Source organism: Eubalaena glacialis, chromosome 3 (genome assembly GCF_028564815.1).
Source record: "Eubalaena glacialis isolate mEubGla1 chromosome 3, mEubGla1.1.hap2.+ XY, whole genome shotgun sequence".
NCBI classification, from domain to species: domain Eukaryota; kingdom Metazoa; phylum Chordata; class Mammalia; order Artiodactyla; family Balaenidae; genus Eubalaena; species Eubalaena glacialis.
Window position 1 is genome coordinate 9,265,011 of NC_083718.1, and position 13,842 is coordinate 9,278,852.

A 13,842-nucleotide genomic window follows, 5' to 3' on the forward strand; every position below is an offset into this window, starting at 1 on the left:
TTCTAAAGTATCGTGACTCTTGCTATCTTACAGATCTTAGTACAAAATCTTACATTGCCTTAAATGAGTTCATGTTTCATGTGAGCATGTTTTCTATTCTTTCCAACTAAAATAAAACTTTCGGGGCTTCCCTGGTGGCGCAGTGGTTACAAATCTGCCTGCCAACGCAGGGGACACGGGTTTGAGCACTGGTCCGGGAAGATCCCACATGCCACGGAGCAGCTAAGCCCATGCGCCACACCTACTGAGCCTGTGCTTTCTAAAGCCCGAGCGCCTAGAGCCCGTGCTCCCAACAAGAGAAGCCACCACAATGAGAAGCCCATACACTGCAATGAAGAGAAGCCCCCGCTCGCCACAACTAGAGAAAGCCCGTGCGCAGCAACGAAGACCCAACGCAGCCAAAAATAAATTAATTTATTAAAAAAAAAAAACTTTCAAAAAGTCTGTCTTATTATTATTTTTATCTTCCTCAAGTCCTAGAATTGTGTTGGCCACACAGTAGGAACACAATAAACATCTGATTAGTTGAATCACACTTTGAATTGTTTTATCTGTTTAAATACACATTTCAGTTACTTATTTGGTAAATTAGAGTTTGTTTCCAAACACTAGGCTCTGAGAAGCCTAAGGATCTTCTACACTTAAACATATTGTTATTATTAGAAGGTTTCAAGTATGAGTTCTGCCCTCAAAAATCTAGAATTAAAGAATCCTATGTGTGGGACTAAGTTTAGGGAATATCTACTAATTTCTCAATTTATAGACCAAGAATTCAAAACCCAGAATAACTGTTTGCACAAATTCAGAAACTAATTTTTCCATTTGAACTAGCACTTAGGCCCACACCACCACATAGTGTCTCAATAGACAAATAAAGCTGGATCCCTACAGCCTCCTCAAACTGGAGCAAAGATTTAAAGAAATTTTTAAAGTTAAAAAAATTAAGCCATGAATATGTTAGGAAAAAAAACACAGGTAAGTATTTTTATGACTTTAGGTTGGAAATGGCCTTTCTAAACCTAACATAAAATAAAAACGTATTAACAAAGGCAGATAAGTTTGATTACATTAAAATTCCAAACTTCACTGTGCCAGAAACCCCCTCCCCATCAAAAAACGAAAAGACAAAGAAAAAAAATGGGGAGAAAATGCATGCAATGTATATAATAATAAATTATTAATTCCTATACTTGGTATTCCAAGTTCTGAGAACAGTGCCCATCTACAGTAGGTGCTCAATAAATATTTGTTGAATGAATGGTGACTATAATTATTGCTATTTTTATAATATTAAAAATAGCAACTTGATAGATAAAAAGAAAAAGATACAATATAATCCATAAAAAGATACAATATAATCCATAAAAAATACAAAAAGATACAATATAATCCATAAAAAATACAAATATTTGCCCAAATACATAAATTCAAATAACAAGATAAAATTTTTCACCTATCATTGGCAAAGATTAAAAAACACTGGTAAATAGTCCGTGTTCAAATGTGGGGAAAGGGGCCACTTTCATATACTCTTTGTGGATTTAAGCATTACAGAAATTATAGAAACATTTATATTAACCAAGTTTTTTCACTGTAGTATTTTTATAATAGTATAAAAAAACCAGAAGCTACTTAACTGTCATCAGTAAGAGACTAGCTACATAAATTATATTCATATAATGGTACACATGCAATTATTTCTACTGACCTGAAAAAAATCAATATACTTTTAACTGAAACAAAGAAGGTATATAAAATTTTAAAAAATAAAACATAGTATATATTTTGGAAAAATCACGAGTAATATACAACCTATGTATAGTGATTTCCTTTGAAGGGCAGGACTACTTTCTGCATTATATTTTTTTGTATTATCCAGCTACTTTAAAACAAGCATGTAGGGAATTCCCTGGCAGTCCCGTAGTTGGGACTCGAGCTTTCACTGCCGAGGGCACAGGTTCAATCCCAGGTCAGGGAACTAAGATGCCACAAGCTGTGCGTGAAATGAATGAATGAATGAATGAATGAATAAAACAAGCATGTAATTTCTAATAAAAAATCAAAATATAAACGTGTTTGTATACATAAATGTTTGCAGTAATTTACTGCTTAAACTTCATTTGAAAAAGTCCATTTATAATAAAAAAAAAAGGGATAAATTAAGAATTACTGAGGAGATACTATGTATGAAGGTATCATTACACAAGCTATGTGGGAGGGAGGGGAGGGAAGCAACACTGCCCTTTACTCCGTGCCAGGAACTATGAAGTATTGTGATACACACTATCACATTTAGCCACAATAATTTTAAGAGTTATTCCTTTTCTACCTTTTTTAATAGATGAAGATACAGAAACTCGGAAAGGTTAAGTTACTTGGTGTAAGGACACAAAGTAATAAGTAGAACTGAAATTTGAACCCATCTGAGGGGCTGTCTTTTCAAGTTTCACTTCTGCTGTAAAAAAAAAAAAAGTCAAATTTGGACATGTTCATTTTGTGAAAGTTCACACTTAAAATTATTCCCGTGCAAAAGTTTTTCTTATTTCCCTTCTAAGAAGGACTAAAGAGTCATTGTAGACCCAACTAACTTTTCAAAAGTCTCTTCCCATAGACATAGAAAAACCGCCCCAAGTTACCATGACCCCTGGCTGACTGCCTGGAGACAATTAACATCCTGAATTGTTAAGTTCCGCACTACTTTGGGTAGCCTTTAGGTTCCACGGAACATACGTCCTAGGAAGACAGGGAGGGAAAAAAGGGGCTAAAGCAGTACAGCCTGGCTATCTGCCATCTACTGGCTAGGAGCCGTTTTGATTCCTACAACTTTAATCATATCCATGCTGCTTTCATAGTCCATAATCAAGGGGGTGAGCATTCTAGTTAGCATGGTGACATTTTAAGATTTAGAATATCAAGCTGCAAATCTGTCATTTGGTTCTTGATCATTAATGTCTAGGTGTTTAATTCCAGGTTGGCATTAAACATATATGAATTAATCAATGTGTTCTGAGAATTAAAGGCTATTTCTAGAAAATATTACACAACTGTCTTATGTCAAATAAAAATTTGCTATTTTTTGGATATCTGCACCTCACCCACCCCCATGAAGATCTTACGCTTACCTTCACTGGAAGGTTTAAGGTGAGACAATCTTAACAGATCTTTGTGAGACCAGCCATTTCTTTGTTTATATTTTGTAACGGCCAGGGCAAGGGCCATGCCACCTTTTTCATTGTACCAGTCTGCTACGGCCTTCCGGAGGGCGCGACCCCACATGCCACATTTCATGCTTTCCTTTAGATCTTTCTTAAATTGTATAAAAGTAAAGAGATGTGTAGGAATGCGACAAACTTCAGAAACAGCTTTGAAGGCGGCTTGTTTCGTGCTTATGTCGGAACACTGGGAACAAATGGCGAGGGCAAAGAGCATAGGCTCCTGCTTTGCAGTTCTGCCTTCTTGACTAAATGACTTTATTTCCTGTATCACTTCACATCCTCTGCCATCTTCAATCAATCTAATTAAAGCTTCAGCATTCTCAAGGCCCAACTTCTGTTCTTTGATATAGTAAGTCCCACCTTCAGAACCAAAACATAAGAACCGGTGCAGCCGATTCATATCAGTGACTTGCCACACATATCCGTCTTCAGAATTGGCTATCTGCTTCTCATTCAGCGGCTGCATTTGGTTTACCAATTCCTCCATTTTTCTGTCTTTTAGGAAACCTGTCAAAAAGCAAAATGTTATTTTAGCTAGAAACAAGAAAATTCTAAAAAGGAAAATTATTTATTAATCTATGCTTATTGAAATCTGCCACGAAATCTTTTAATTTAAAAATATTTCTTAAGCTCAGTAACTGGTGGTATAACGATCAGAAGCAATAGCTAAGAAGTCGCATTTTTGAGGTATAGCTTGTTGCTTCAGAGACTGAGCAGGCAGTTCAGCATGGAGTCTAGAGGACCAGACGGAGGAGAATAAAAGGGGCGGCAATAGTCACTGACACAGACAGGGGGCTGACACTCCCTTTACTTCCTGAATAACCGTGTAGACATTTTTGATTGTGTATCCAACATCTGTTCCTCCCTTCCCCTTTCTCTTATCTTCTTTCTGGTAGTAATGTCCTTCAGGGGACATTGCCCAGCCCCAAGGGATGAATCTTCATTGCTCTAAGCCAGTGGTTCTCAAACTCTGTGTGCATCAAAATTACTTGAAGTCCTAGTTAAAACACAAGATGATGGGTTCCACACCCTCCCCCCCCGCCCCGAAGTTTCTTTCATAATTCAGTATGTCTGGTTGAGGCCTAAGCATTCATACTTATCACAAGTTCTCAGGTGATACTCTCATTCCTCTTGCCATGTGACTGGTACCGGTATTGGGCAAGTATCACATCTCCCACCAGTGAGACATGGTAAGTCTGCTGGTAATACTTCTGAGGTTTTCTTCCGTCTTAAAAAGGGCATTGGGCTCTTAAAAAGGAATGTTCCCCTTTCTGCCCTGACATACTCATCGCACATGATGCCTGAAGTGGTGTCAGCTACCTTGAGCCATGGGGGGTGCCAGTTTAAGAAGACAAGCTAATTTATAAGGATGGAAGCACCAGAAAGAAAAAAAAAAGAAGGAATCTGGGTCACTGATATCATCAAGTTACCTGGAACTGCCCTACTTAGAAATGTCCTAATATATCATAAGTATATCCTTATTGTTTAAGCCATTGATAAGTTTTCTGCTACCTGTAGCTGAGAGCATGCTAACTGATTAACATCCTGTATCAACAGTGCTCATTTATAGTTTACTTCATCTGTGACTACCCACATTTTCCTCCTTCCAGTATCTCTGAAGCTACTAGAACCAGCTGTCTGGCAGCAATATCCCTTTTTCTCCTCCAAAGGGAGTAACCACAGTCATCTACTACTTTATCGGTCCACCGCTACTCTCACTATAGTACAGCTGTTTATCTTCAGATTTCCTGCCTGGGCCACTACAGTGCACTGGGCTTCTCCCCATGGCAAACAACCAACAAAAAATCCTCAACCAGCATTTACTGCATACTGTGTGTAAGGCATGAAGGAGATTTCTGTTCCCTTAAAAAGATTTTTAAAACTTTTTTTCCTGCCCTCAGGGAAATCACAGTCTATTTGATGAGGTAGAAATTTATACATAATACAAAGCAAACTGTACAAATACAAAGCAAGTGCTTTAACAGAAAAGTGAATGAGCAGAGGAGGATAAAATAATGCTGTCTCAATAATCCAGGAAGACTGAAAAACTGGCATATAAAGTTTGGGGAACACATTCCAGGAAGCGGTATATGAAATCTCGCTCTGTGTCTTTAAATTTTAGAAAAGGAACTAAATATACTGCAAAGAAATGTTGACAGGTAAGGTAGTAGCTTAAAGAGGAACACAAGTAAAAGAAATTTTGTTTTGAAGATGATACAAGCTTGAGCATGTTTATATACTGTGGGGAAGGCTAAAGACAGAATCCTGGTGAATATTAACAATTAAAAAATAGCTAAGGAGAAAAGGGCCCTTTAAAGAAGAAAGAGAAGGAGAGGCACACAGACTTAAAATCAGGAGAGAGTGGTATCGTAGACCACAAGGAAGAGAATTTCACGGAGTGAATGGCTGGTAATGTCAAACGCTCAGCAAGCAAGTAAGTAAGGCTGAAGTTGGCAACAGGAATGCTGAGGAAAGGCAATCGCAGTCGGGCGCTGCGAGAAATAGCTTGATTCTAGTGAGGTCAGGAGGGCATGCAGCGATGAAGAGACTTCACAGGTAGACTACTCTTGCACAGAAGCCAAGTTCTAAAGGGAAGGTAAGAGAGAAGGCAGGAGCTAGAGGAAAAATCTTTTTACCTCTTCAGATGAGAGGACTCTGAGGTTGAGGGTCAAAGTTCAATTTGGAGAGTTGAAGACAGCAGAGAAAGGGTGTAAGTGAGGGAACGAGATCCCTGAAAGAAGCTTCAGAGGATCCAGGCTGAGACTAGCCCTTGACAGCAAAAGAGGGATCTCCTTCACTAAGGGTGAAGGTTATGGGTAATGATCCCTTTGAGGGAGAAAGAGGAGTAAAGAAATGGAGGGAGTTCTCAATGCGGGAAAATTGGGTGAGTAAGGGAGCAATGAAAGACTGGGTCTCAGAGGGGGGAACACACAATGGTGCAGAGGTAAGTGCTGGGAAGAAAGCCTCACATTTTGCATGTGACTGAGGGGGGCAGTGATTTGAATTGTGCTGGAAACAGCAGTGTCACTATTCCAAATAAAGCTCTGACATCAAGTAGTTTATCTCAGTGCAGGCCTAGGCTTCAGGTGGTGTCAGAGACGAAGTGATCATATTATATTAGTCATTATGGACTGATTTATAGTGACTGAGTACAGCACAGGCTGAAACTCCTGGTGCAGTGGATGTTGCTTTTTCTATGTATTCAGACCCCCTTTTCAATATGGCATTTACCTCTGCCTTTCAATCCAAAAAGGCTAAGAGCCTTCTCAAAGATTGATAACATTAATTGCTAATTCCAGTAGAAATTTTTTGACATTGCTGGCCTCTCCTTTAGATTTAACAAAAACACACACTCTCTGGTGTTACTTCAACCTGGCTATTCCTGCTTATTAGTCATATTTGTTAAATGAATAATTTTGAGAAGACATTCAATTATCAGATTATACTACACCAGTTTTCCTGCACCAAGGCCCAAGTGGTGAGATTTCAAGGTCCCAATATAAACCTCAAAACCCCCTGCTCTCCAAGTTCTTTCCCTTTTATTATTCTTTGTGAGCATGTCCAGCTAACATCAATGGTTCCCTTGAGAACAGGGACCAGGCCTTATTTGTGTATCCCTCCTTTAGAACACCATTTTTAAGTAATTCCTAATATATATTTAAGGGTAACTAAGCAGCATTAAAGTTGATTTTCTGAACCATTTATCTAAGTATTATGCATGACTGGCTTTTCTTTCCTGTAACACATTTACTTTGAAAATAAGTCTCAATGCATGCAATTAAAAACATAATTCAAGCCTTTAACATAAATTCTGTAATCAGGATAAAATAATTAATGTACTATATGCAGGTAATAGAAATACAATTAAGAAAAATAAAACATGAAAAAGTTACAAAGAGAAAGTAATGAGTACCGAGTAAAAATGTCACCTGAGAACAGTATTTCTCTGTAAGTTCTTCTAATATGTTTAATATTAGGTATTCAAGTATCTTTTGTAAAGCAAGCAGAAAAATGAACTTTTAAATCTAGAGAGGATGCCTAAAAAAGAAATCCCTAAATGTAATCCTTGTAATCCCTATTATAAGAAATGAATTATTTATTCATAGCTGTACCAATGGAATCTTCCCTTGCATGTTATATTTTATTAATGACAACCCTGACCACACACCCTTTTGATACTTCTGCAGGAGAAATTTTCACCTTTTCATATGCTTCTGTGAACATACTTTCCAGGGTGCAACATAAAACTGTGGATCAGATCACATCATTAACAGTTAACGGCACCTCTCTACTTGCTTATGTAGATTTACCTGAGTCAGATTTTTAGAGTGAAATATAAAAAACAGAATGGCAGCATGTTCCAAGCTGCTCTCTTTGTCACTGAGTGCTGAAATACAAATTAACTTTAAAATTGGCTAGGTGATAAGACACAGTGGTATAATAAAGAATATCTGGTTTTTGCAGGAGGTACAGACTACTCGGTGCAAAATAGGCTACAAGGATGTAGAGTACAACACGGGGAATATAGCCAATATTTTGTAATAACTATAAATGGAGTGTAACCTTTAAAAATTGTATAAAAAAAAAAGAAAAAAGAATATCTGATTTTTGTCCATGGTTCTCACAGGGCTTCACACACCACTTTGGGTTTATATCCGAAAAAAACAAAAACACTAACTCGAAAAGATACATGCACCCGATGTTCATGGCAGCATTACTTACAATTGCCAAGGTATGGAAGCAACCTCAGTGTCCATCAACAGATGAATGAATAAATAAGAATGTGGTATATACATATACAATGGAATACTACTCAGCTATAAAAAAGAATGAAATTTTGCCATTTGCAGCAACATGGATGGACTTGGAGGGCATTATGCTAAGTGAAATAAGTCAGACAGAGAAAGACAAATACTGTATGGTATCACTTACATGCAGAATCTAAAAAATACAACAAACTGGTGAATAAAACAAAAAAGAAGCAGACTCACAGATATAGAGAACAAACTAGTGGTTACAGTGGGGAGAAGGAAGAAGGAAGGGGAAATATAGGGATAGAGGATTAAAAAAAAGGGTTATTATGGGATTATATGAAATCATATGTGTGAAACTTCTGAAAACTGTAAAGCACTATAGAATTTAAAGAATCTTTTATTCAATTTAAAAAAGTTAATAAAAAAAAAACCTTGGACTATCCTGATTGATGGGGGTGTCTTTGTTATGCTAATGAGGTGACTCATTCTGGGTCTTTGGATTGCTTCCAGTTGGGGGTCGCCATAAAGACCAATCATCTGATTAGAAGGTTGGAACTTTAGGCCAGATGAACCTCCCAGGAGGGAAGGAAGGCAGGTGACTGACCTCAACCACAGGGTCAATGAATTAATCAGTCATGCCTAGTCATGAAACCCCATATACAAACTCTGGACATCAAAGTACAGCGGAGGGACTTCCCTGGTGGTCCAGTGGTAAAGAACCCACCTTGCAATGTAAGGGACACGGGTTTGATCCCTGGTCAGGGAACTAAGATCCTTCATGCCGCGGGGCAGCTAAGCCTGCGCGCCACCACTACTGAGCCCGAGTGCCGCAAACTACAGAGCCCACTCGCTCTGGAACCCGCACGCCACAACTAGAGAGAGAAAACCTGCACACCACAACTAGAGAGAAGTCTGAGCACCACAATGAAGAGCCCACGCGCCCCAACGAAAGATCCCGCATGCCTCAACAAGGATCCCATGTGCCGCAACTAAGACCCAACGTAGCCAAAAATAAATAAAATAAAATAAATAAATAATAAATAAATCTTTAAAAAAAAAAAAAAAGTTCAGCAGAGACTCCCAGTTGGTGAACACTGATGTGCTGGGACGGTGATGTGCCAGGATTCTACAAACAGAAGGAATCCCTCCACTGCCTCCAGTGGCCTGGTGGTGTCTTCCATTTGGCTGTTCCTGAGTTGTATCCTTTATAATAAAGGATTTTATTATAAATCCTTTATAATAAAACTGTAATCATAAGGATGGTGCTTTTAGGGAGTCATTCTAGTGAATTACTGACCCTGAGTGCATTGTGGGAAGCCTAGTTGGGTGGACTGGGACCTTATTTGAGGCTGTTGTGTGAAGTAAGGGCAATCTGTTTGGGATCCTGCCCTTTCACTTGGGGGATCTGATGCTAACTCTGGAACTGAAATGAGCTGATCTCAAAATACAGACACCAAAGGTGTAAGTGACAAAAGAAAAAAACCGATAGGCTGGACTTCATCAAAATTTAAAACTGTGTTTCAAAAGACACCACAAAGCAAACAAAAGACATCCCATGGAATGGGAGAAAATAGTTGCAAATCATACATATGATAATGAATTTGTGTCTATGATATATAAATAACTCATAACTAAATAATAAAATGATAAATAACCCAATTAAAAAATAGGCAAAGAATCTATATAGGTATGTCTTCAGAGAAGGTATACAAATGGCCAACAAACACAAAAATGGATGCTGAATATCATTGGTCATCAGGGAAATGCAAATCAAAACTGCAATGAGATACCACTTCACACCTACTAGAATGGCAATAATCAAAATGACAATAATAAGTGTTGGCGAGGATTTGGAGAAATTAGAACCTTCATATACTGCTAGTGGAATGTAAAATGTTGCATCATATGATATCTCTATATTTAACCTTTTGAGGACCTGTTACATTGTTCTCCAAAGTGGTAAGGGGTTTCTTTAGGGGGTGATGAAAATGTTCTGAAATTATATAGTGGTGATGGTTACACAACTCTGTGAATATACTAAAACCCACTGAATGTGATGTGTGAATTCTATCTCAAAAATCTGTTATTAAAAAAAAATTAAAACTTGGCTAGGTGAAATATATTTGGCAAGTTATTTAAATAGGTAAGCATTTAAGTGATATTTAACCCTACATTTTTTATATTTGTTTTTAGAAAGAAATTTGAGATACACACAGACATACTATACAGGACCTTAATTTCTTCCTTCCCCAAATGTCATCAACCCCCTTCTCAAAGCTTAAGCTCCAGTGTCAGTGGTTTAGAAGGCAGTTGGGCAGTGAGTGAGGTCAAAGCCTGGTCATCAGTTAATCCACTTCTGAATAATCAAGCGTTGTAAATCCAGATTAACAAACAAACAAACAAAAGATAGTTAATTCTTCTTTCAGTTGGCCTGACCTATCCTGTGCTCTTAAAGCAACACCCCTGCAAGGAAATGTAATACAGCTAAAGTTGTATTAAACGTCTATAAATCAAAATTTTGAGAAGAAATCAAACAGATTACAATATCATTAAAAGCATGGCCACATTCTGAAATTGGTTGTGGATATTTTATACATTGCCCACTTCTCTTTTTCCTAATTTTGAATGCAAGATCAGTGAATGGCAGTAATACACAGTATGCAATAGCACTAGTTCTGCTTCTTATTCGCTAGAACTAGAACATCTATAGTAACTTTTAACAGTGCTAATAATATATTACTTCTAAGGATGCCTACATTCTTCTTGAATGTACACATCTAAATATCTTTCCCGTCTCTTGATCATTTGTCACTTGAAAAGGCTCCCTTTCATCCCAAGAGGTCAAACAAGTTTGCAGCTTATTCCTTTTTAAATGGAGTCAAAGCTGACTTACATCTAGGAAAGCAAGACAGTTTGAAAGAAACAATACTGCAAAAACGGGGGCCACAAATTCAGAGAGCTGTATCACTCCGACTGGTCAATGGACATGAGCGAATCAAGTCAAGGGTGATGCAATAAAAAGTGGTGAGGAACTGGAGCAGACATGACAGCATGACATTCTGAAGGCATACACCTTTTAGCCAACTGGTCGTCATGTAGTTTGGGCCTCATATTGCCAGATCTTCTCATTTTTCTCAGAAACTCAGAAATCTGGATTTTTAGGTGACCTCTTAGAATTAAATGTTAACAACATAATTAAAGAAATTTGACACACACACACACACACACACACACCCCATTCTGATTACTTATAGGTTGTTTCAAGGGCTAAACTTTCAGTTTGGTCTTTCTACAACAGGCACCATGTTCAGTTGGGTATCAAATGTTAGTTTTGATGTATTCAATAGTTACTTAGCACCAAAAACATTTTCAAGTTCACAGCAATATTGCAGATGCAGAAAATACGGCAAATTCCTGCCAACAGCTTTGGGCTCTGATGACACTCATTCTAGGCGTGGTTCATAAGGAAATAAGGCCAGACTCCTGTGCCTCACAGACTTTCCCATTTAAGTATATTAACAGAATACATACCTCTCCCACCCCCCACCAGCTTGAAGACACAGTCTCCCAGGGACAAACTTCAAGAAAGTTTCCAAAAAAAAAAATTTTTTTTTAATCTAACCCCTGACATAGATTTTGGCTTCTACTCCATAATATAACCACGTTTGTTTTCATATAAAAGCTGTGCCGCTGTTTCTCTCAGTAAAATGTATCATGTTTATTTCGTGGCTTCACATAGTCCTGCAGGACAAGGTTCCCTTATTCCAGGGCACAGGTCCTCCTGCTTGAGAAACAAAGAATCCGAGTTTTACCAAGTAAAGCTTTTTTTTTTTTTTTTTCTAGAAGCCAAGGGCCCTTCTTGGAAGTCAGAGCTTTAAGGAGTGATGCATAAACACTACTACTCTGAAAGATTTTAGCTTTAACATTACTATTCTGCAAGGGCCTGGTGAATGAGGTTTCGTGATTTAGTGAAGACAGCCATTTTTGGTTTAACGCATCTTTTAATCTTAGGACCATTACAAATATTTTCAGATTAACACACTGCATTTTTCAACCTCATGTGCCTTGGAGGCATCGCGCCCCTTTACACTTGTCTATCAGCCCCACCGACGACAGGACGGATCTTCTCCTGTCCCTCATTCCCTCCAGGACAAATTGGTCCTCGGTCTTCTCACAAAGATCCTTCTTCCCGAAGCCCAGAGGCCGGGCAACGCCTCTCGGCGCAGCAGCAGCGGCGGGAGGAGGAAAAGGAGGAGAAGGAAGGGGAGGAGGAAAGCGGGCCCCTGGGACGCCGGCCTGCGGGAAGCTCCGCAAGTACAAGGGGGAGCGGTCCCGGCTTCGGGAAGGGCCCGGCCCAGCAGAGGTGCCGGTCCAGCCACCCAGGCCGGCAGGGCACGGAGGCGGGGCGGGAGACGGGTCGGCGCAGCGTCTGCTCCGGCCTCGGCCGCAGGGATGCGGGGTGAGGGCCACGGAGGACCGGCCGGACCTTGCGCGTCCCCGGCGCCGCTCAGACCGCACAAAGGGCCCCGGCCAGCCGGCCGCCCGCGGTGTCCTCACCTGTGCCCGGCGGCCGACCCTCCCTCCGAAGCCGCCGCGCCACCGGGAGAAGCGCTGCGCCACGCCGCCGAAAGACGACGCGCGTCGGCCTGAAGAGTGGTGCCTGCTCCGACTCCGCCGCCCGGGTCTCCCGGATCGGCTCCCGGGAGCGAGCCCCGCCCCCCCGGGCGTGCCCCGCCCCCGCCCCAGACTGGCGAGAGTCCCGGATGTTCCCTCCTCCGGCGCCCCAAATCCCGCCCTTTCTCGGCGGCCCTGGCCCCTTCCGAATCGGCTCCGGGTCCCGCGCGGCCCAGAAAGAGTTTCGCCGTCTCTTGGGTGGCTAGAGCGTCCTCCCGCGCTCTGTCGCGCTGCAGGTGACGGCGCCCGGAGGCTGTCGGGAAGTAGGCGGGGTGACGTGAGGTTGACGAGCCAGCGGCGGGTTTGCAGAGCTCAGTGGCCGGAGGCGGCTGGATTGGGGGGGGTGCCGGAGCCGGAGGTGGAGCGGGGCGGCGTGTGGCCGGGGCCATGACGGGCAATGCTGGGGAGTGGTGCCTCATGGAAAGCGACCCCGGGGTCTTCACCGAGCTCATTAAAGGATTCGGTGAGAGCCAAGGGGACCGTCCTGGGCCGGGGGTCACGGGAGGAGGCCTGAGCTGGGCATGGAGTGCTTCCCTGCGGCTGCCGCCGCCCAGCGTCTGGAGGGAGGCGACTCTCTAACCCTGGAGTCGGGGAGGGGGAAAGGCAGGGCTCCGGTCCCTCCTTGGTCCCGGCCAGTCGCGTTTCCGTGGTGATTTGAGAGCCACACCGCGAGGGCAGGAGCGTCGGCGCTCCAGTACTAGCTTCACTGATCTGAGCCCCCGCCCCGGTTTCCCCCCCCCTTTACGTACCGATTCTTCCCTTTCCACCACGGGGCGCCCCCATTCCGGGCAGGGGTGCCCAGGTGCGTGTCTCAGGCCATCGGTGCTACAGGAGAAGTCGGGTGCGCCTTGTCGAGGGTGGGGTGTCCAAGGCCCAAGCCGCCCCGGAACATGACATTCGAGTTATTCGGAGCAGAACCCCTCGAGTGTGTGACCGGCCCTGCGAACGTCCGCACAGGCTGGCCGCGTGGGACGCACGGACCACCTCGCTCGTTCTGCTCATTTTGTGGCTTCCGGGGAAGTGTGCTTTCTCCAGCTAGTGCTCCGGAGGCCACATGCTTGCCTCGTAATTTCTTTCTGACTCTGTTCCTTATCTCTGCTCCTAAGTAACCAACATATTTGACTTTGTAGCCTTCCCTGTCCCTCCAGCTCTTCTTTGGCAGTAAGTTTATTTTTATCTGTTACATTTTCTCAAGTATT

General features: G+C 41.7%; 2 protein-coding genes across 3 annotated transcripts in view; one reads left to right on the forward strand and one right to left on the reverse strand.

Moving 5' to 3' along the window:
- RO60 (Ro60, Y RNA binding protein) overlaps nucleotides 1-12,608 on the reverse strand; it is a 22,833-nt gene extending 10,225 nt beyond the window's left edge. Inside the window, exons 1-2 of the mRNA XM_061187278.1 lie at nucleotides 12,527-12,608; nucleotides 3,123-3,722 (exon numbers count right to left, since the gene is read on the reverse strand). Of these exons, the coding sequence (XP_061043261.1) occupies nucleotides 3,123-3,702 (580 nt within the window). The 5' untranslated portion in view covers nucleotides 3,703-3,722; nucleotides 12,527-12,608. The remainder of the gene's footprint in view (nucleotides 1-3,122; nucleotides 3,723-12,526) is intronic.
- Nucleotides 12,609-12,905: 297 nt separating this feature from the next.
- Nucleotides 12,906-13,842, forward strand: part of UCHL5 (ubiquitin C-terminal hydrolase L5) — a 51,750-nt gene continuing 50,813 nt past the window's right edge. For both annotated transcript variants that reach the window (XM_061187279.1, XM_061187280.1), the window contains exon 1: nucleotides 12,906-13,106. In XM_061187279.1, coding sequence (XP_061043262.1) covers nucleotides 13,031-13,106 — 76 coding nt within the window. In that variant the 5' untranslated portion in view covers nucleotides 12,906-13,030. The remainder of the gene's footprint in view (nucleotides 13,107-13,842) is intronic.